Genomic DNA, 23,911 nt, shown 5'->3' with positions numbered 1-23,911 from the left:
TGTATAAACTGGGTTTGACCATCCCCACCCAATCCTTGAGCTTCCCTATTGTTCTTTTATGATGGGCAGGCCTCCCTGACCAGTATTAAGTCTTGGGGAATTTGAGCTGGAAGGGCCAAGCTTAGCTGGGATTTGCAAATAACTTCAGCAGCTTACATCTCATTATCTACTGAATTCCTTCTCAAGCATTTTGCATGTTCAGTTTGCCATGGTTGTGACAAGATTACTTTATATTCTGATTTGTAGGTTAAATAAAATTTCAATTTGGAAATAAAATCCAGTTATATTCTTTATGTTCATAAATATAGATCAGATCACTGACTCTACACCTGTCTATAAAAATGTGTATATTAACTCACACAGCAAGGAATACAAGGAGGGCAGCAAACTGTGGTTTAAGGTGTTGGAGGCAGATGTGCTGTGCCCAACTTCCAATACGTATTGAGAGAGAATACCATAGCCAATTATAATGAACAGCTGTGAGTACATTACTGCTATATCAGAGCACTGGAAAGTAGCCAACAGCACCTTTGGTAATACACATCCATGTTTATTGGTAGTAATGATTCTTAGAGTTAGATGGGCTCATTCCTAACCTCTCTTTGACTCCTTGGAAGCCCAACAGTCACAAGCAATGCATAAAAGGACATAAAAAAACATTAGAAAGCAGATCTCCTACCGTACAAAGATATAGGGAACTTATGATATGAGGTTATGAGGACATACTGGAAATATTTGCTGTGGGGAAATTCTTGACACACAACTGACAGTGTTGTCGTTGTGAATGGTGATCCCTTAGAAAAAGTCAGTTGTGATCACTGAACAAATAGGTGAAAGAGGCAAAGAAAAATATGATATCAAGTACTCTCATGGCATTCAAGGAAAGCCCTAATTACAAATGCATATGATACATGATTTCCCAAATGCAACTTTTAACATGTCATCCATTTTTAAAATCTTAATGTGAAGTTTTTTCAACTGAAAAATCAGTCATGATCTGGCTTATATGTGAAAATTACAGAAGAAATTGGCTACATTCGCTCATCACTAATCTCCCTTCTGCACACCCCCTTGGTGCTATTTTTAATGGTTAAGTCAGTTACCACACAGAAACTTTAGTAGATACAACACAAATATAAACATGTCTACCTCTTTCTTGTTAAGAATAATTTTCTTCTGTAACACCTTCACTGCATAATAGCGGCCATCATGCTTCCCTCTTGTAAGAACAACCTACAATATTAATGAAAATTAAAGATTTGAACCCAATGCATTTCTGCTACAACCAACAGCTAATTTGTGACTCTCCCAACATATGTAAAACCACAGCTTGATCGTACAGGTTATAGTGGGACCTACAATTCTAGATGAAGTGTACGTTGACATGTTTATAAGCGATTCTCACCTTTCCAAAGCTTCCTTTACCAATCAGTTTGAGATATTCAAAGTCTGAAGGTTTTGCACTATAAAGAACATAAAAGCACAAACGTAAATAACTTTTGCACACACTCATAAATATCTAAGGCATATAACATCTAATGAATATATTTTGAGTTTTTATTGCAGTGTGTTACTTTAAAGTGTAACTTCACACAAAAGTGAAGGGTTGCTCATTCGCTCCCTCACCTCAGCCTGTAACCGAGTTGCAGGTTTTTTTTTTTTAGGGGGAGAAGAGAGTACCATTGTTTTGTCAGTACTTGCTCCCACTATCACAATCCTTGCCTTAACCCCCTTTCTGTTCACAGCCTTCTGGGACACATTACACGTCCCAAGAGGCTGTAGGACCAGTCTCCTTGCGCTGCACGATCTTGCGCATGTGCAGTGGAGAGCCGACACAGATTTATTAGGAAGTCACAGTATTCTCCCAAATCCAAGATGGTAGCACCTGGGACCTGTAGTGGTCAGAGAAATAGGTTGCATGAAAACAGCATTGGAATTCATGGACTGGTAAGTATCTGACTTTTACAAGTCAGCAGCTGCAGTATTTGTAGTGGATAACAGTTAGTTTTTCTAAAACTTTGTAAAGTTCCTCTTTAAGATATGTTTATATATCTTATATATCATATATAGAGGTTTTACTTTCATGTTTGCATCCTTCCTCTTCCATTTTTATTTTATTATCTATTGAGTGTATAGATCATGTTGATGAGCCATTACAGGAAGGGTAATTAGCTTCTACAATGACTAAGCCTAGCTGCTTAACAACATTTGAGATTAGATATAAGCCACATGGGTAGTGCATAGTTTTCAATTTGCTGGCCAAATTATACAGCTGCATAAATAAAAAGGGGCAGTAAGAAACAGTCATTGTGTAGCAAAGCTTGTATACTGTATCAAAGCTGGCCATAGATGGATCAAATTCAGCAGGGACTGGGTGAATTTCTGTTGAACAGGCTTGTTGGAAAATTGTTCTTGATCAGCAGCTGCAGCCACTAATCAGTGTATCGTGACAGCAAAGAAAGCCCCATCTGCCAGAATACAATATCTCAGCGGGGAGTAATGCTCCATCTACCTTGCTTGCATGGATCCATCTTTGGCCAGCCTTATTGCTGCCATGTGCATCTGCAGAGATGATCATTTTTTTGTTACCATATTGCCCTGTCACTGGCCTATTTATTCTACAAAAATTGGTAAATATTGCAATAAATAACAACATTGAATGCATTGTTTTGTGTAACCTCTCAATAAATGCTAAACAAACATTAGAAACTTACTGAGGGTTTCCAGAGGGCCCAAGGTTGACATTTTGTGAAGGTGAACCATTCTGTTAAAAAAACAAGTACTCTATTACATACCTCATTTTTCTGACATTGACTAGACAACAAGTGAAATCAGGCAATGAACCAATAGCACAATGTTACAATATTTGTTACATAGTGTTAAGTCAGAAAATCAACTCCATTTACATTCAAGGACAGATTTACCATTAGGTATTGTAGTTTGAGCCTACATATTGAAGAGGCAATAAGGGGCAATTTCCTTGTATAGTAATGGTCCACTCAGAAAAAAAGCTACACTTTTACTTAACTACTACCCATCCCACAGAGATGATGACTCTGTCCCTGCCACCATGTGACAGCACTGAGTGCCTGAATGGTAAATCTCCAAGCACCAGCACTGTCAAATTGACATAAGTCGATCAATAAATGTGTACAATTAGCCCTTCCATACATAGATCAAAATTTGTCCGGTCCCTGCTGAACAGGACAAATTTTGATCCATATATGGCCGGTTTAATACAGTACACAACAGAATCCCTTCTAACAACTAGAAACAAACATACAAATCTGTAAATTGTTGTTCGCACAACCTATATTTTATCTAAAACTAGATTTTTAACATAAAACTATAATGGTTTTTGGTCAATTTTATTTTCCTCCTTCTTACATTTTTGGATTTGTAAATAGTCACTTTACATCTGTTTTCACCATCTACAAATCTTTGTACAGATGTATAATGACGTACTCAAGTTGGACATAAAGCCTCAACCTCTGCCTAAGTCGAGATCAAGGTCCATTCCTCTTTTGGGGCAAAGTCTATGCCTGTCATTCAACTGTTGAAACTTTAGTTGTCAGTAGAGGTGCTTGCATTTAAAATTTGAAAGACAGTGTGCAGATTGTAACACCAAGACAGGCAAGGCTTTAAGTGAGTTTTTGGATAGAATAGGGAAATATTAAACCCCGTCAGTTTACTTTTTGCTGTCTGTGTCACATTGGAACATTTACTTTTACTTCCTACTATGGAAGGACAACAGGAAGCCAGAGCAAATGTATATAACGTGTGGGGAATCCCCCTCTTACACAGTTATCTTTGAAACAGATGTCAACCATTGAAAGATTTCCCATCACTGCTTGTTCTGGTAACAACTCTAAGATTTTAGATTTCCCATCATTTTCTATCTCAGTGACAATGGTCAGCAGGACAAACATAGAGGATAATTATATCTTACAGGGACGCAGGGAGCAATAAAAACCCAACAGTGGTTCTACTATTTTCATAATTTATCCAAAAAAAAGTTTTTGATTACAAATACATTGTAATCTGAACTAGGACAATTGGAATATTTGCACAGAAAACTGATCCCTTCCACAATGTATGAATCCTTAACGTCTATTGTAAATCTCAGCTTGTGCTATTGAGGTATGTAAACAACAATCTTTACAACAAAATAAAGTGTCAAAAGCAGCCTGCGCCTGAAGCTCAAGAGAAGAAAGCAATATATTTATATGAAATTTAAAAAATTACCTTTTTTAAAAATTATTTTTACAGCCTCATAGAAAACTTCATACAAAGCCACTATGCATACCCTTTAACACCATTTATCCTATGAGCAAAAATTACAAACTTATATGCAGCTCACTTCATATATAGAAATTACAGACTTTACACATTTACCCCTAGGCAGAAATGAAACTCACAATATCCTGAAGCTCAGGGTCAGTGGTTACAACTTCCTCCCCATAACCTCTCAAAAACAGAAATAAGAAAAAACTCTTACATAGGAAAAATAAAAACAGATACATCAGTCTAGGCGAATGCAACTGAAATTGAATGCAAAAAGGAGGAACAGTTTGATTCTGACTTTACAACACCATCTCCTTAGGAAACAAATGTTTTGTATGAAATTTAATGTGTATTCATCCATTAAAACCAAAATGCCAGAACAATAAAGGGAAAATAATTGTGTGAATAAAGACCTAAAATGTGTGCAGATGGACAAAGTCACGTGGGTGCCATAAAGGTGGGAGAGTTTTGTTTACCTTCTGATCTGTCCTTTCATCTTCATCCTCTGAGGGATCGGACTGGTGTCTGGTGCAGTCCAGCTTAAGGAATGCCTGGACGTCAGGGCTGTAATCAACAAAAGCACACTGTGACTTAAGAGTCTCAAGTTGCTGTATTTTCACACGCCTTTGCTTTAAGCCGCACACAAATTCGGTGCACTTATCAAAAATCTTTGTGCATTTGTATTATGGCCAGGCCTGACTTAAAATGTTTCTAAGGTTACAACAGTGTTGGTATTTCATGCAAGTACCCATGGCGGTCTTCAACACAATGCCTGTGCCCCTGCGGATCCACCTGGATTCTATGCCCAGACTAAACATGGAGCCTTGACCTCTGACCAAGTCAAGATGAAAACCCACCCCTTTTAGTGCTAAGCCCCACCTCTGTCACTCAAATATCAACAGCTGTGACTAAAGGCAGCCTTTAAAATGCTATGTCTCTGCCGTAACAAGACAAACTTACCTTCCTGCAGTTTTCTATTAAATGTACAATATACAGTGTGTGGCTGTGCCAGAATGACTGACTCCCGTGCACATGCATGGGATCACATCATCCCCCACTGGCCAATTAAGAGGTCAAAAACCCGGCACCTAGAAGTAGCCTGGGGAGAAAATGACAGAGGCTGGAGAGGGATGTAATTAACTGTTGCATTGCTGGAAGGTGGAGGGGAGTATCCTGAGTTTAGTTCTGCTTTAGATTGGCTCTGGCATTTGATATTTGAATGAAAGTGGGCAGGGTGTAGCTCCATCAAGGGCAGGACTTAATTCTGATGTTGGTGAAGCTAAAAGTTGAGGCTCAGTGTACAGTCTGGGCCAAGGATCCAAGGTACTCTACTGGGACCTGGGAATAATAATTGCAGACACCGTATGCACTTCAGTGCTCTTTCTACCTTAGCAATGTTTTAAGCAAAGTAATTTTTTTTCACAAGTAGAAAATGTTTATTGAAGATAAGATCAGTCAAGTACAACTAATGCAGCGTATTGTCACATGATAATAATTGAGGCAATAAAAGTATACCCCATCTGTACCATTATACAAAACCCTTTTTGAGAGGACTATACCCAAAGGTTCAACATGCATTCCAAACTTGATTGAGTATAAACTATAGGAAAACAGAGCTGAAGCCATGTTAAACAAACACCAAAGAGGCAGTTTGCATGGGAGAATGTGGGTTGATATCTTTACATTCTCAGGTCTGCGAGGAGGTAAACAGGAAACAAAAGAAAAAGGTTGAGGGGTGAAAAAGGGGTCAAAGAAAAAGAGAAGACACACAATAAAAGGGGAGGAAAAGAGAGAAGGCAGGCACAGAAATCAAATATCATGATATCCATTAAATTGAAACTTGATGTAAAAAATAAAACTGGGAGAGATTTTTAATACAGAAGAGACATGCTTTGTCTCCTTGTAAGCTACCCGCCTGTCCACCCCTGTACACTGACGGCATATCTGCGTGGTCAATGAAAGTGGGCAGTGAACGATATCCAGAAGCAAGCTACTAAAAGATGTCAGCCACTAGCGGGGAGTCCCAGGATGTTGCATCGCTGGACCGAAGGCGAGTATAGTTACTATTTAAGTAAAAATCCTCTCGGCAGTAGGATTCCCTTGGTTCAGATAGGTGGGTTAACCTGAACCCCAGGAGTCTATCCAGGTGGACCATATCTTTTTAAATTTCTTGGGGCAGTTACTACTCGCGTAGAGACTAATTTATACATCGGTGAAGCGTTATCGATGGTGGCACACCATGATGCTACAGTTGGGGAGGTGAGGTGACTTCCACTTTAAATGAATCTCTCTGCGGGCATAAAAGGTAGCAGATAAACAAGCTAAACAGCTGGATATGATTACCCAAGTCCATTCAGTCCAAGATACCCTACAGGATTATTTGGTGTCCAAACCAAGGGTTAAAGCACAGAACCTATTAAGGTCAGCCAAAACCGCCACCCAAAAAGGTCTAGGCCAGGTAAGGTTTAGTTTAACATTTTTATTGTGTGTTGACCCACATTTTACACAACCTTTGTTTCTTTTTTTTCCCTTTTGTCTTTTTTCTTTCCATGCTTTAGATGTAAGATACATATTTTTGTGATTACTATATACTGCTATGAGTGTTAAAGTATGCATTTTTTGCAGTAAAACTGTAGCATATACAATTCTTAAACACTCCATGTCAGTGGTGGTGTGAGCTATATACACAATTAGATTCATTTCCCAGAGTTCTACAGTTTACCCGAGCGCATATGAAAATGTTATAAATGTGGGGCAATAACTCTTGGGACTCCTAATTTGCCAGCAATGTTATTGGCCATTTAAAAAAAATAATAGATACATTCTAGAAGCCAAAGAAGCCAGGGAATTAATGAATACAGGGATGAATAAAAAACGTGTAGTGTGTTTAAGCATTGCCGTGTGCAGTGGAAGCAGCACCATGTGATGTAACTTTATCTCATATGACATGACATGACATGAAATGTAGGAAGTGACCTTCTCTCTTGGATACACACACAGATATTGTGTCATGGTGAGAGAAAACACAGCCCTAAACTGCAATATTAGCCTCGAAATACTAACTCCCCCACAGAATTATTGAGTGTTGGGATAGAAGACTTGTAGCCTTACAAAAAATAACTATGGAAAATAAAATTGTAACTGGATTGTTATATGTATGCAGCTTTTGCCTGCAGTAGAGGTACTTTGTAAAATATTTGGAGATTGGATCCTGCCTTGGCATTTGATTATACTTGAATGGCTGTCTTCAAGAGAACCGGCTACTATTGGATTTATTCAAGAATCTGAATGTTAAGTATTAAAATATAAATTTGTGCCCCTTTTAAAATATATTCTATTCAAGCATGTAATTAATAAAATGAGCAGTGATCATTCTATTCTCCCTGTGTGGACACCCCCCCCCCCCCTTCCCGGAGGAGAACACAATAGCTGACTGTGTTGATGGGGGAATCGAGTGATTTTCTTTCCTGCAAAAAAATCACATCATCTATGGCCAGCTTAAATCTATCAGTGTATGGTCAGCTTTATAATAGAGTGTTTAAAGTGGCGTTCCAGCTGAAAAAAAAGATCAGCAGCAACAAAAACTGTAGCTGCTGACTTTTAAAATACAGACACTTACCTGTCCCTCGATCCAGCAGTGTCCTCACCAGCCGTCTTGTCTCCCCGGTGCCGGAATCTTCAGTGTGGGCACCCGTATGTGACAGCTTGTGGCTTCACTGCGCAGGTGCAAAAAGCACTGCGCTTTGTGAATAGCCCAGTAGTCTTCTGGGACCTGTCATGTGTTCTAGAAGACTACAGGGGGGGGGGGGTAGAGAGGGGACAATTTCCGCTTCTGATCGCCTAGGCAATCGCAGCAGAAGTGGGAGCTGGTACCTGTAAAATTTGGGTACCCGCTCCCCAAAGATGCCAATCCTTAGCTGGAGCTCCGCTTTAATGAAAGTCTTGATGCTTCCTCATTGCTCTGCCAATGCCCTGAACTCATGCTGATAACATCCACTGTCTCCTGATTGTGCATAATATTATCACATTACAGAATCCAACAGCTACAAGGATCTGTGCTTAATAATCTTATGGTTACTTACCAGAGCTGAACAGTGTGTGCAATCAGCATGTGTTTAGGCAGGAACTGCTAGATCATCTCTATCCTCATTCTACCAACGTAGATAAATAAGGGTGTGAAACAATCCTTCACAGGTAAGCATGCACTTTTATAATAATGTATGACTTAAGGTTACGATCCTGCTTGACCAGATACAGCCATAACCCTGGGCTGCATAAAACCACATTACTAAATCACAGATCACTTCAATGTTATTCGATGATTTCCTACATATGTTTGCGAATAACCGGACTACCCATATTGGTGCTTATTTGCCAGCCTTTAAGTAGATTTTACAATTAGATTGCAACTCCCAGAATGCAGGAAAGTTTCTATCACAAATACAACAAAATACCTAAACTAGAAAATTATAATATGGATTTAAATGAAAATCTCTCCTTTGAGTTCATTTATCATACTTGTTACTTATTATCCAATAAGAAACTAACATTTTCTAAAAGATGAACAACTTTTGTTACTCCAGTAAATTGTACAAGTTCTCCCTAAATTCTTTCACAGCACTATGGAAACAAAGGAAAAATCAGACTAATTCCCAATGTATCTCAAGACCTCCATGAGGCCCTTTATTTTCTTCTATTTACTCCACCCCTACTACTGAACATAGGAACTCAGAATGACCAGAAAAAGACATTATGGAAGTAAAGTAAACAATCTTTCTACCAGTAAAGGGCTTAATTAAAGATGGAGCGAAATATTAGCAAAAAAGAGTTAACCACTGCAACTGACAAACCCACCTTTTTGATGTGACTTCAATGAAATTCAAATAAAATCATTGTTATAGGATGTGGCACCATGCACAACATCATTGTTCTTTGCACTGACCTCCTAATTTAGCCCATCAGTCTATTGGACAATGTATGGAAACACTAAAACTTCAAATGATAAGTGCCACACTCACTGAGGCCTAGTGACTTTTAGGAACTTTGATCAATATCTAAAAAAGTAAACGAGACAGAATATAAATGATACTCACTATAAATAGGAGTCCCAATCCATCTGGGATCATGTCATACTGCATGGAAGGAAAAAAAACATCTCCTAATCAGACTAACTTTCAACTGTCTTTGGTAAGCCTGTAACTGAAGATGTTCAGAATGAGACAATCGCTCCCACTACCCTGAGTTTTATGATCTCCAGCTACACATCCCCCATCCTTCAAGGGAGGGAGAAGCACTGATAAAACAGATTAGGTTTACACATTACATAGGCAGAAGGACTTCCCAAACTGGTTCACTTTCTAGCTTTGTTCATGCTAAATTAAGACAACTTGGAGGTACTATGCACATTGTGTAAATATCACATTGTCCTGAGTCATTGTTGATACTGGACAAAAAATTTAGGTGGTACGAAGCTAAACCAATCGAGTATTAGGAAACAACAATTCAAGTCTCATCTGTAGACATTCTACCAATAAACAAATAAAAATATCTGAAAAGGAATGTATATCTCAAGTATGCTGGTATGTGATTACAATGCTTCACAATATGTCTTTGTGCTATACGTATGCATTGCTTTTTTTAACTTCAAAACCTGCAATGAAAGTCACTTACAGCTTTTCTTCTAAGGCAGACCATAGATTTTTGCAATTTTCTTTAACAGGAAAGAAAATCACTAATTTCAACAGTCGGTGCTGATGGGGGAATCCATCGGGGGCACGGTGGGGGTTGTCACTAGGAATTTTCCTTCCTGGGAGAACACAATAATTTTTGCTAGCAGCTATAGCATGCTAAAAATCTGACTTGCTGGTTGTACCCAAGTTGATCGATGGATCAACTTGGGTACAATCTGTCTACCCAAAGATGGATTTGAATCTCGATCGGACCCTGCTGAACTGGCCGAGATTCGATCCATCTATGGCCGGATGAAAGTGGAATTGAACACAAAAAGTGAAGATTTACTATGCTATAGGGAACATCTAAAAATGGTACTAGTGCCTAATCAGTAAACTCAACAATGTACCTTGTGTCTGGAATTCATCCTACAAAATTATGACGCACTACCTGATATGTGATGGTGCCTAGGAACCAGGGTTGGCACCAGCATAAGGTTGTTTAGGCAGCTGCCTTAGGGTGCCATGATGGGGGGGGGGGGGTAAAATCCCAGCCACTTGCTAGGGATTTGGATTTTTAAAATACCTGTCTCCTGTTCCCTAACATTGTGCCCTCTCTCCTACCGGGTGCAGCATGAAAGTTTTAGTTTGCCTCACCTACCAGCTGCCCATAGCGTGGGGAAGCGGAGAATGCATAACTCCACCCCCTCATTACACACTGCTGTTTAGTGGGAGTTCAGCATTGCTCAGATTTTCAATGCTGTGTAATGTCCTCCATCCTGCGCCCCATCACAACCTGAAGGGGTACCAACATCGCTGTAGACAGTGAGGGGATGTGTGGAGTGAATAAATCCATCCCCTCATTACACGTCGTTCAGTGGCAGTTTGATTAAAATTCTTAAATGCAGCATTACATCCTTCACGCTGCACCCCATCACATATCAGGTGGGTGGCGGGAGGAAGGTGTGGGCACCAAAATGCACCTTCACCTGTGTAGACAAATATATTTGCACTGGCCTGGCTAGGTACTCCTGTTCTTATAGCCTTATACCTGTGTATCTGCAGCGTGAGATCTAAGGCACTGTATTTCCGACACTATTAAACAGTTTATTTTATAGTTTGTTAAACAGAAGCTAACCCTTGTCATGCAAACTATTCCTGTGTGGTACCCAAACAAGGACAATATCAATGAAAAAATTGTAAGCTGAACATAGACAACAAAGGCCAGTCAGATCTACAAGATGCTTTTTGGCCCACTATGAGCTTTTTTGCCAAGGATGTAATGAAGACAACCACAGCTTTTCCTCTGCAGACTAGTGCTGATCTATCCTGGGAGAAAGAACAGCAATTGTACAAAGATTTCCATACTACCAGTTTGCTTTTTCTTTGGAGATCTACTAGCCAGGACAGTTGTCTTCATATGTCTATGGGCAATTTTAGACTTTTTCTGCCAACAAATCACCCCTGCACAATCCACTGCAGACTTTTGTGCCTATAGATATCTGTTAAGTTATCAAATGGCTAGAAATATTAATGTTGTTTCATGTTCTAGTTCAATCAGTTTGATTGCTCATGCACGACATCGTAGAATGGCACAATGAACATCTATATATGGTCCCATCTCTGTATGACAAAGATGTGTGAGAAAGGTCAAGTGGCATTCAGGGTTCTCATTCGTTCAGGCTGAGGGGGCTCCAGGAGGTTTCCAATCTTGGGTCCATGTTTTGACGGTAGCTAGCACCCTAATTGGGCAGGTATGATCAGCCCTTATTGGTTGGGTGTTTGAAATAGTCCAGGGCTCCTCCCTACCCAAGGAGTCCCTGTGCCTGCAAGGAATCAGTAAGTCTGCACACACTAGAGGTGTGTGATAATCTGGGTGGAAGCAGATGAAAGTTCCAAGTGAAGCGAGATAGCCAGAAGGCTGAAGTTAAACATTTGTGTTGCTATGGAAAAGAGATTCTAAAAACTCCTGCAAGGGTAACCCTCCTCTTTGATGTTTTGTGAAACTTACTTTTAAATAAAAGTGGGAAAGAGAACTCTAAAAAGAAGAATTGGCAAGTGGCCAAGGCCTTGGAAGCTCGACCTTGAGTCAATCTTCCCACACTATGTACATGCAGCCTATGCTGCTTTCAGTGTTTTTGCTGCGTTTTTACCGCATTTGCAGTGCTTTTTGTTACAGTACATGTGACACAAAAATAGCACCAAAAATGCAACAAGGTGCGTTCTTCCATTGATTTCAATGGGGAGTACGTTTTTGGCACTTTTATTATCGCACCAAACCTGCAGCAAGCAGGATTTTAAAAAACACACAAGAGCCGCAACAGATCAGTGTGAAGAGTTCCATAGAAATACATGGTCACACACAGGTCAGTGTGAAAGCAGCCTTAGATTGACCACGGGGTTGATTTACTAAAGGCAAATAGACCGTTCACTTTGCAAGCGAACTCTCATTTTGCAAGCAAATTTTCCCCAGGGCGAATGAGGCTAAGCTCTGTTGACTTCCGACATCCAATCATGTGCAAGCAAAAATGCTTTTTTTTTAAAGTAATATTATTTTCCTTGCATGTGACTGGGTATTCTTTGCACAGTAAAATTTCACAATGTTCTGGGGAAAATTATCTTGCAAAGTGAAAAGTCTCAGAGAATCTGAGTATTAGGTGCTGATTTTAAATGACAAAGCTTTATATTTAGAGTGATTCTAAAGGCTTATTTTTTTTTAAAGAAAAAATAACAAATATGTCTATACTTACCTGCTGTGTGCAATGGTATTGCACAGAGCATCCCAGATCCTCCTCTTCTCGGGTCCACCGCCAGCGCTCAAGCAGCTTGCTATGGCGGCCCCCACTACTCCGTGTGTCCATTCACACAAGGAGCAGTGGGTCAGCCTGCCCCCTCTCTCTTTTCATTGGCTCACTGGCTGTGATTGGCACAAGTGGGAGCCAATGGCTGCTGTTTCTGTCTCAGCCAATGAGAAGAGGGAGTCCCGTGATAGCCGAGACTCCAGTGTACATCTCTGGATCAAGAGGGGACTTAGGTGAGTATTAGGGGGGGCTGCTGCACAGAGAAGGTTTTTTACCTCCATGCATAGAATGCATAAAGGTAAAAAAAAACTTGTGCCTTTAGAACCACTTTAATGTGCATGTAAGTGTGGACAGAGTAGGGAAGAGTTAAAACCTCTGTCATGCTTCTTTTTGCTGTATGTGTCCCACTAAGCAGATTTCCCTTCCTTCTCATTCTGCAGAAACAACAGGAATTGAGAGGAAATCTTTCCAAAGTGAATGGAATTCCCGTTTTAGATATTATTCATAGGAACAGTTGTCCCCATTGAAGAATTTTCCCTCATCAGCTTTGGTGACAACTCAAAATGTTTGCATTACTTTCTGTCTCAGGTTGGGTAATCTTCACAGCAGGGACACAAATAGCAATAAAACTTGACAAAGTGTCCAACTATTCCCTACTCTGTACTAATTGAAAAAAAAGTTTCCTTTACATACTCTTTAATAACTTTTCTGTACATACTCTTTATTATACAGAGGCTGGCAGAACAGGATTTTGAATGAATAGCAGACAGGAATATGTTCTACTTTTCTGGGGTCCCTTGGACACGCTCCTAACTCCTCCTCTCTTCCGAGTGGCTTGCTATGGGGGCACTCATGTGTGCCTGATCTTGAGCCGTACTGTATGCATCTAATGACACACACAGTGCAGCTCAGCCCCACCCCCCCCAGCTGCTGATTGATAGTAGCAGGAGCCAATGGCTCCCGCTGTTGCTGAGCCTCCTGTGAAAAAGGTGCAGATGGGCACACTGTGGGATCGAGATTGGGCTCAGGTAAGTATTTAACTGTGGGCTGGGGGGAGCTAACACTGAAAGATTTTTTACCTTATTGCAGAGAATGCATTAAGGTACATAACCTTTTACCTGTACAATCACAATAACTAATATTCAGGCTGAAAATGTGCATTTTAACAGGTGCGCAAAATCTGAAAAATGTCTTTGCTAGAAAAGTGGTTAAATAAAAAAAAAAAACAAAACAAAAAAAAAAACTTAAGACTAATACTGTATTTTTTTCACCTGCTGTCCAATGACTACTGTAAATGATCAGTGATCACATAAGCCCCAGGAGGAATATCTAGCGGGAAGAATGAATGAACCACTTGTAAAAACAAGAGATAAATCACATGACATGTTTGTCTAAAGCTGTTTTCACACTCTCTGGATCCCTACATGGCTGGAAATCACTAATGACCAAAAGTCAAAACATTTCAAGGAAAATGGGGAAAGAACACTTTGTTTTTTGAATTTCTTATGGAAAAGATGACAGGTAAATAGTTCTTTAAAGCAGTATTAAACCCAAAACCAAATCTGTAACATATTGCAGCTTATCAATCATCAAATGTGGTGGCTGCATCAGTTTTCTTCTATTTGGCTTTTCCCGCTCTGTTTTCACCTGGTGCTCTGGCCAGCAACACACCTCCTGTATTAGAGTGCCCCCACTCTGGATGAATGAGCACAGGGGGAATAGCAGGGCACAGTAGACAGCAGCATTGTAAATCTGGAAAGGGGGGGGGGGTAGTGTTAAAGTGGTTTTAACAGCACACTTTTTTTACCTTAATGCATTCTATGCATTAAAGTAAAACAACCTTCTGTGTGCAGCTCCCTCCTTTATACTTCCCTTGAGCCCGATGATGATCCAGTGCTGTGCCTGAGACTGGCATAGCTCTCTTTTTCTCTCTGCTCACTGGGTCAAGGGTAACAGCAGTGAGCGGCTTGATATGGGTGCACTCAGAGGGGGGGGGGGGGGCAGGGACACTGGCAGGGGACCAGAGAAGAGGATTAGTGCTGCTCTGTGCAAAACCATTGCACAGAGCAGGTAAGTATACTATGTTTGTTACAAAATAAAATATATAAATTTTCCTTTTTACAATCACTTTCAATATACTAGCAGACTTAAAGATTATATAAAGGCACAATGTTTTTCTTACTTTAACACATTCTCTGTATTAGAAAATAACCTTTCAAAAGTTGCTTCCCCCCACCCCCCCTTAAAAACACTTTCCCGAGTCCAAACGCAATCCAGCGCAGTTCTGGTCTGCAGAAAACGAATGCAGCCATAGCATCTAAGAATTGGTAAGCTGCAATATTATAAATGTTTGTTCTTGGGTTTAATACTGCTTTAAGAAGGCACTGATGATGAATAAACTAACAGAGGAGTTCCCTCTGGACCGCACAAGGGCTAGAACTTCGGATTGTAATATATGCATCCACAGTTCCAGATGTGCAGCTGGTCACTAGGATATAAAGGAATTATTTGCCTGTCTCTGCCCACTGCCCTTAATATGGGATAACCTCTTGTTTTTTGGAAATGATGTCATGCCAAACCATCTATTTCAAGAAAGCAGAACTGACTTCACCGTAACACATGTCCGTGCGTGTCTGATTAGCAGAGGGCTGTCAGGATTAAGGTCTTATGAAAAGAATTTTAGACTGCTCCTCCACAGCTCCCCACACACAGGATTAGGATACTGCTACAACTATTTAATATATCCAGTGAAAGGAACAATTACATGGAATAATGTGGAAGGTACATTATCTTATAGCAGTTCACCAGATCTAAGCACAACTATACACATTATAATTTGACTATATTTTTGTACAAACAACTTTAGATTTACCAAATCAATGTAATACGGGGGACCTAGCTAAATTATCCAGTCAATCTGTATCCAATCAAGCAGGTCCTTGCACTACATACAGTAGTTGTTGGTAGATCTAAGAGAAATTGTACAATTACATTGTAATGTGTGTGGTGAGCTTTAAATTACTGTAGATAGATCTGCAAATAGGCAATTTCGGATTGGAGGTTATGTGTAATGAGTTACTGCAATCCTTACATCAGATTTATCTTGTGTTTATTCCCTATAAATAATCAGAAAATGAAATGTAGAAAGAGCAACAGGATACCTTCTGTATGTTATGTACTGGACGTGTACCTGTCACAACACTCCATTTTGTATAAAGCAGCAATAATCGAGATACACATTTGTGTCTGGACCTCATACTACACTTATCTAGATTTTTTATTTAGAGTGGTAGTAAAGTCTGTTTTTGTACATATACCTACAGGTAAGTCTATAATAAGGCTTACCTGTAGGTACTGTAAACATCCATTCAAGCCGCCAGAGCCCACGAACCTGGACGAAGGACTGGGTGAAGATGGAAGCCCTGTGAGCGGTGACAGTACGCTGCTGGAGGGCTTTGTTTTAAGGCAAGTCTTATATAATGTGCTAGTATGCGATGCATACTAGCACAGTATGACATTTCCTTGCAGGGCAAAAGGTTTTTTTTTTAATTATTGGGTTTACTACCACTTTAATCATTATATTGAACCAATCTGTTCTGCAGTGGCCTACAGCAGCCTTTCTCTACCAGGATGCCAGGGCATCCTGGTGTGCCTTGAGATTTCTTCAGGGGTGCCTTGGCAAAATGATACAAGCCAGCAGGTGATACAAGCCTACATTTTAGTTACACAAAGCCACAGGTATTCATTGTGCACCACTACGACCTTCTACCGGCGTCCTGACAACCAATGACATCATCAGTTGATAAGGGGGATGTCAGCTGCCTGCACAGCATCCTAGTTTGACCCTCCCCTGCCCCTCTCCATCAGTGCTGGGGTCATATTAGCTCAGTGATGGATAAAAACAGAGGGAGAAGAGAAACACTGGAATACTAGTCAGTAGCAGTGTGCAAAAGTGTATTTGCTTTGGAAGAATAAATGACCTCTAATTTTGGGAGTCCTACATGTGTGGATGTTGCTGCATTATATATAAAACTATTAGAATAGTTTTTCAAATTTAAGAATGGGGTTCCCTTTTAAATGTATGGACAGTCTTGAGGCACCCTATTTTAGAATAAGATGCCTCAAGACTGCCCATAATTTTAAAGGGTGCCTTAGGACTGCCATAATTGTAAAGGACACCTTGACTGAAATAAGGTTGAGAAACACTGGACTACAGAAAAGAACAACCATTTACATTTAAGTAGAGCTCCACCCAAATGGCACTTTTTTTTGGGGGTGGTGGGGGGGAGTGAATACTGGTGATCCGAAAGGAAGTTTTCCTCGCCATTCCCTCCCTTCGTGCAGTCACAGGTCCCAGAACTGCTGGAACCATTCACAATGAGCAGCACAGCTTGCACATGCGTAGTGTGCACCCGGCTGTGAAGCCACAAGCTGTCACAGGCAGGTGCCCAACGTTGAGATGCCGGCACCGGAAACAGAGAACCGAGGGAAGGAGTGGCTCGGGTGAGCACATCGCTGGATCCTTGGACATGTGAGTGTCTGTTTATTTAAAATCAGCAGCTATAGCTTTTGTAGCTGATGACTTTTAATAAACACAAAAATGACTGAAGCTCCTCCTTAATCTCTGCTGCAAAGGAAGAAATGATCCAACATATTCTTCATAGTCATCTAGGTACATGTACATACAAGCAAGTGTCATCTGTCCTGGAAGATGATTAACCTGACATCATAGCTGGGTTATTGTAGTTGATTGACTTCCCCAGAGAAACCATCAAAAATATCAGAAGAACATGTAAACAACATCCAGATGCAAACTTTAGGAGGGAGGGGGGTAGAAGGGGCAGAGCACAAGGTGGTGGGAGAAGAGAGGGGAGTTATTTTGTGTGCAAAAGGCTCGCTCACCAATTATGCCTTCCCCCACTCAGGCTTGTTCCCCTTTAGGCAGCTATAGCAGCCATTGTTTGATATCTCACACCCAGCTGCTCACAGAACCCCTTTCACAGCACTCTGCAGGTATTGCATGCAGGGGGTTGGAGTGTGGGCGGACACATATGGGAGGTGGAATGTGGGATTGGACAGGTAGTGGAGTGAGGGAGGGGCCGGGAGAAGAATAGCGACAGGAGCACTTACAGCCCGACTCCCGAGTAAGTTGGTTCTCCTAGTGATGGTCTCAGGCATCTGCCCTTGGAAAATACAGAGGGAGGCAGAGCAGAGATACAGCACCAGCCACTTCCGCCACCAGTACCTCAGATAAGGGATAAAAAGTGCCAGGGCTCCTACCTCCTCTGAGGCACCAATGGCGGGAAGCACGTGCTTATGGTAGCACCGACCTTGGTGTCACCCCTCTGCCGGGTGTCACCCAGGTGCAGTCCGCACCCCCAAAGTGACATCACTGTTCTGCAAAAAACCTAGTTGATCCTGCTGCTCTCTATCTCCACCTCTTATTATTTTCCCCAATTCGGCTAGGGATTTTGCAGCTGTGCTGGCATTGCTTCACATGCTCAGTTTGCAGTCAGTTTCTATGCTGAGCATTTCCTCCCTATCACATCTGAGCAGCCCATGTGACACTAGAGTCACACATGTGGGCGTATACACAGTGACACAATGACAGCCCAATCCCTCCCTCCTTCCCCATGCCCACTATCCAGCTAAACACAATGGGGGGAGGGGGGGATATTACATGAAGCTTAATGGTGGCTTCACCTCCCTCCTATTCGAAGACACAGACTGGAGGTGCGTGACACTGCCTCTGACTGGCAGAAATCCACCTACACCATGTTATTTCCACAAAATAATAAAGACTTTATTTCAAACATATTTTTATGCCAATTTAAAACAGTTTATTCATAATATATTTATTTTTACGCAGCATTATTTTGAACATGTGACCAGCAGCAGAGGACTAGAGAATCCTTCTGCTTATGTTTCCCTGCAGACAGGCTGGGAAAGAGCTGGGTCATGTGACAGCTGTATATTGATTGAGAAAATGTACTTAAATTTGTTTATTAATAAAATAATTACAGTGCCATTATCCATATACAGAAATAGGAGGGACAATGTAAATCAAAGTGTGTGTTCAGTATCACTTTACATAGTCATGAGTTGTCTGTGCAAGGGTTACTCAGGACTGAAGCTGGCTTGTTGTACATGATCTTACAGGTTCTTGTACATAGTTCACATTTTTCCACTGTACTAATCATACACTACAAGAGAACTTACAGCCTTCTTCTGTGTACCGGCTTCTTATCCTGACATTATACATTAAACTGCCTAACTCAAGAACACTGGAGAAACCTTTCTGCTTCGTATAATGTACTCAATACTAAATGTGACAAAAGAAGGGAAATGAAAGATACGGTACTTACTGGCTGCATAATTCTTGATGTCGGAGTAAATTCTGAATAAATTCATTCAGACCTGCTCTCCGCTGCTGAATAAACTCTGGGATAGAGAGAAAAAAATCACTGCAGAACCAAAGCAATCCAGGTCAGATTACACAAGAAATTGACAGGTTCACTTTACATCACTAGCAGGACAGGGACTAAAATCTAGTGGAAAGGAGGTATGTGTTGCTGACAACAACCAATGAGAACTCAGCTGTCATTATAGGGCAGTTTAGAAACATGTAGGATGTTGATGGGCAACACAGACAGCTATCTTTCCAGCAATTTCTGTATATCAATGGCATTGACATATTATTTCTTTATACAGTCAATCTGACTAAAAGGAGCAATATGGGTGCTTCAATAATACTCTGTAAAGAAATAAAAGCCCATCTCTGTCCTTTATATCCTGTCTGCTGTTGTGTTATCTGAGTCTTTGATATGCATATTATCTAAATTTAAAATTAGATTCTATACTCCATTTTATTTAACATATAGATATATTTTTTTTTACATCTGAATAGGTAATGGTTAAAAACCTTGCTAAGTTTTTTTTGTTTTTTTCCATCTGTATCTGACTCATTCTCTTCACTTCCTGTCCTCAAGACACAATAGGAAGTGAAAGCATATGTCTCTAACACAAGGGGAAATCCTCAGCTGACATCCTCCTTATCATCTGTTGTAACATGTTCCCATAGCCGAAGCCGCGCCTGCCACCCCCCCCCTCCTCCCTCTGACAGATAATATGGGGAAACTTCTCCCGTACTATCTGTCAGATTTGAAAACAGCGCAGCCATGCGGGGCTCCGCCCACACGGCCGCATCACTCATTCACAGTGTTCTGTGAATGAGTGCCTACTAGTCCCGGCAGCCTTAGCGGCTGTAGGCTTGTAGTTTTCAATCAACTACCACAGTGCTGTGGAGTGTCGTGGTAGTTTATTGAAGCTTCCTGTCAGTATATCTGCTTTCTCATAAATCCCGTACGGCCAGCAGATATTCTGACAGGTCTGCAGGAGACCAGCATGGCATCAGTGATCTACTGATTGCTGCTGCAATGCTTTACAGGCTCCTTTGGACAAAAATAATAAATGAACATTTTTTTACCTGCAAAAAAATGTGCGTTTATTATTTTTGTCCAAAAGGTGAGCTTATCCTTTAAAAGGATAGTTCTTTTCAAACCAAAAAGGTGTGAATGCTGACTTAAAACCGAACTCCAGTAAACAGCCCCACTGCATGGGTTAACTGCTCGTTTTGTCCCGAGGAGACTCGCAGAAGGCTATACTCATCTCATCCTTAGATCCTCCAGAAAAAGATGCTCCCCCCACGTTCAGTGGTGAACTGTTCCTGCTGTCCTCACATCCAGAGCCGGTCTATGGGCTTGACTACACCAGGAACAGTCCACCGCACTAGACCGCTAGACTGCGGGAGGGGTGCAGGAGTGGCAGGGAATGATCTTGCAGGAACCAATCTTGTGCTGGGAGGATCGACAGATTAGGTATGTATATCTCCACTCTCCACACCCCTAGACAAAAACCCATGCAGTGTAGGCGGAGCCCCATGGCTAAGGGAAAAAATTCCTGGAATTCTTCTTTAATGTGGCCATACATTGTTAGAATTTTTCTGATGAACTGATGCTGAAATGTGCTCACAGGGTGGCCCTGTCAGCTGCCTTCTACTTGAAACTCTTTGATAGGGCAGAAAATTGCTAGCGGAACTGGCTGCATCCAGTGACAGCATTGTTCCAGTATTTTCACAGCCAGTGCAGTCAGCTGTCAACATACTATAGCCACAACGGGAGATTTGTCCATCTCTGCTGTGCATCCTGGATGGAAGAATTTGCTTGATTTTTTTTCCATTCAGCCTGTAGTTTAAGGGAAAGAATCTTAATGGCCAGCTTAAGCAATGGGTGAATCTTTCACTCTGACAACAATGAATACCAAAGATAATTTGCTTTACCTGGATCAAAATTGTCCCCGAAAATCCTCTTTGCAGGAATCTTCAGGTTGATAGCTGGAAACTGTTTCCTAAGCTAACGGAATAATAGACAATATCAGAACAGTCACAGGATTTAGGCAAATGTTTACAATTACAGTGCAGAAATCATTTGAAATGGGCAAGTACTAGAGAGACAAGCAGAGTATAGACTGCTTTCCCTCAACAGTGGCACCCACATACATGAGATCCTCACCCAATTCAGCCATTTCCAGAATAATGAATGGCTGGGTCTGGGATACCTAAATTGGGGCATATGGTAGCAACACAGATTTGAGGTTTATTAACATCTCTGCACTGCAGCCTCCTGCAGGTCATCAAAATGCATTTTTTAATGGTATTCCAATGCACCTTGCCAACTCTCGTGCAATGCATGGTAACTTATTACGCATGTGTTATGGTTTGTTGTGTTAAAAAAAAAGAAAAAAAAGAAGAAGAGGTACAGTATATGCATTTTGATGCAATTTGCTGCCCCTTCAAATAAATGGGCTGCCCTAATGCAACAACAAGTGGAAAAAACATTACCACGTTACCACAGAACACAGGTATGAACCTAAAGTCCAAACCAATGCTCATATTTAATAGGTGTAATTCCCAAAATTATGATATCTACAAGTAAATCTCAAAGGAGGAAATATCAGCTTACCGTGTTATATAGCTTATCAAATTCTGCATATCTCCTAAACACAAACCATTCATTCCGACCTATGGAAACTATTACTTTGTAAACCTGTCAAGACAAAACATTCATTTAGTCCATTCACAAATAACATCAGTGGCTATATATCTACAGCAGTTTATGAACAGGTCAAGACAGACACCACTTTGTAACAATTCTTCTAGTATGTAAATGATAGCAACATAGCTGTGCCATTTGTGATCAGTTGACGAGCAAACATTGCCTCATTTATAGGTGAGACCAGACACATACAATCCGTGCTTAAAGCAGAACTCCAGCCTTAGGCTACATGTACACATGAACTCCCCTAGACTTTTTAGCTCTCCTGCCAGCAGAAAAATGCTAAACGCAGCATAAATGCATGTAAACGCGATACTGCATTTAGCATTTTAGTATTTGTTCATTTGATTGGCTAGAGTATTTTCCATTGACATGAATAAATGCCCAAGCACTAAAGGCGGCTACCTTTTAGGAGCCTTTACATGCATTTTTTGGCCAAAAAGTTTCTCTCCTGAGTGTGATACTTCTGCATTGAGAAGAGGAATATTTAATTGCCCCTAAACTCTGCTGCTCCTAAACTCTGGTAAAAGACTATGTGTACATGGACACATAGGCTTTTATTGAGCTTTAATTGAGTTTATTTCAGGGGCTTTGGCAAAAAAAAAAAAAAAAATGCCATAAGCTCCCAAAATCACATTTAGGAGCAGTAGAGCAAATAGTATACATGAGCCCTAGCATACATTAGAACCTGCAGAAAGTCAGACAGAGCCCAACTCATGTACTGGTTGGAGGGCATCCAGCATCATTTAGCTCTTTCTTCACTGGCCTTCCTGTCTCTGGCCTGCCCCTTTCATTCATTGGATTTCAGATATTTTAATCATCTGTCACAAGATTATTATTATTATTGCTCCCCTGCTTTTCTACCGGGTTGACGGGCCGGTTGTTTGAGCCCGATGTGCGGCTGGGTGCCCGCGGTGTCCCTTGTGACCCCCTTGATAGGGGCTGGACTACCGTGGCCTGGTAGGGACTTCTTGTCCCTCCCTGTGTGCCTATGTGGACCGAGCCCACTGCACCATATGGTGCATGTGTGGCAGCGGTACGCAGGCGTCATCACCGATGGCCGGACGCTGTAATGTCACGAGTCATGACGCGGACGTGCCGCCCCTGGGGTGCTATATCAGGCCTCGGTTCACAGCCTCCCAGTGCCATTCTTTCAGGGCTGTTAAGCCCTGCAGGTTATTCGATATATGAACCTTGTGGCGAAATACTTTTGTCCGTGTTCTTGGAGTCGTGGCCGTTTCTTTGCTGGACAAGTACGTTGGTTCCATCAACCAAGCACCAATAAAAATATCTCTATTATTGGTAAAAATAAAAAACAAAATGGTGCTGCGCTCCCACAGTTATATAAAATATTAAACCAAAGTGAAGTTGATAATATTCCCCTTATGAATCTTCTTGTGTATAATGACACAAAATCAATCCTTCATAATACTATACACTCATATACAATGATATATCTACTATATTAAATGAACAGAACCATAGAAAAAAATAAAAGTGAAAAACACACAAAAAACACAATACATAAACCCACTTGTGTCCCTAAACAGGGTGAAATAAGAAATATCACTATACCACACGGGATAAAACACTTGGCATGAAATGAATGCCCAAAAGGTGTAGTGAAGAAATAACTGAGAAATGGCACTATTGTACCTATATGAACAAACAATGGGATGGTCAGGATAAATTAACCTGACTAAAAGACAATGCACAAGGACTATAAAAAAACCTTCACATAAATGTGCGACTAACACGTGACAAGTGCCCACATAAAACGGTGTATATATAAGTTTATATACTGTGCTCTAGTCCCCAAACTTGGGACTCACAAATAGTGGTGGTATCCCCCTTCAGAACTTACAGGTATCACCGATCCTGATATCCGGGTGGTTTTCATATGATCTAATTACAACTCAGCTTCCTCATTGGTGTTTATAAAACAAGAAGAAAAAAAACATGCTCACAAATCCTCATTATTATTATACAGTATTTACATAGTGCCAATAGTCTGCTCAGCGCTGTACATTATAGTAGGAGACAG

The 23,911-nt window shown here is 40.8% G+C and overlaps 1 protein-coding gene across 2 annotated transcripts in view; it reads right to left on the bottom strand.

Annotated features, from left to right (window-relative positions):
* SGK3 (serum/glucocorticoid regulated kinase family member 3) overlaps positions 1-23,911 on the bottom strand; it is a 105,297-nt gene that overhangs the window by 27,979 nt on the left and 53,407 nt on the right. For both annotated transcript variants that reach the window (XM_089654269.1, XM_089654268.1), the window contains 7 exons: positions 21,775-21,858; positions 21,093-21,165; positions 19,120-19,195; positions 4,761-4,848; positions 2,715-2,764; positions 1,406-1,463; positions 1,150-1,233 (listed from right to left, as the gene is read on the bottom strand). In XM_089654269.1, the coding sequence (XP_089510395.1) occupies positions 1,150-1,233; positions 1,406-1,463; positions 2,715-2,764; positions 4,761-4,848; positions 19,120-19,195; positions 21,093-21,165; positions 21,775-21,858 (513 nt within the window). The remainder of the gene's footprint in view (positions 1-1,149; positions 1,234-1,405; positions 1,464-2,714; positions 2,765-4,760; positions 4,849-19,119; positions 19,196-21,092; positions 21,166-21,774; positions 21,859-23,911) is intronic.

Source organism: Staurois parvus, unplaced genomic scaffold (genome assembly GCF_062004578.1).
Source record: "Staurois parvus isolate SC_StPar_1 unplaced genomic scaffold, SC_StPar_1.0 ptg000748l, whole genome shotgun sequence".
Lineage (NCBI taxonomy): Eukaryota > Metazoa > Chordata > Amphibia > Anura > Ranidae > Staurois > Staurois parvus.
This window is presented reverse-complemented; position numbering and strand designations above follow the sequence as displayed.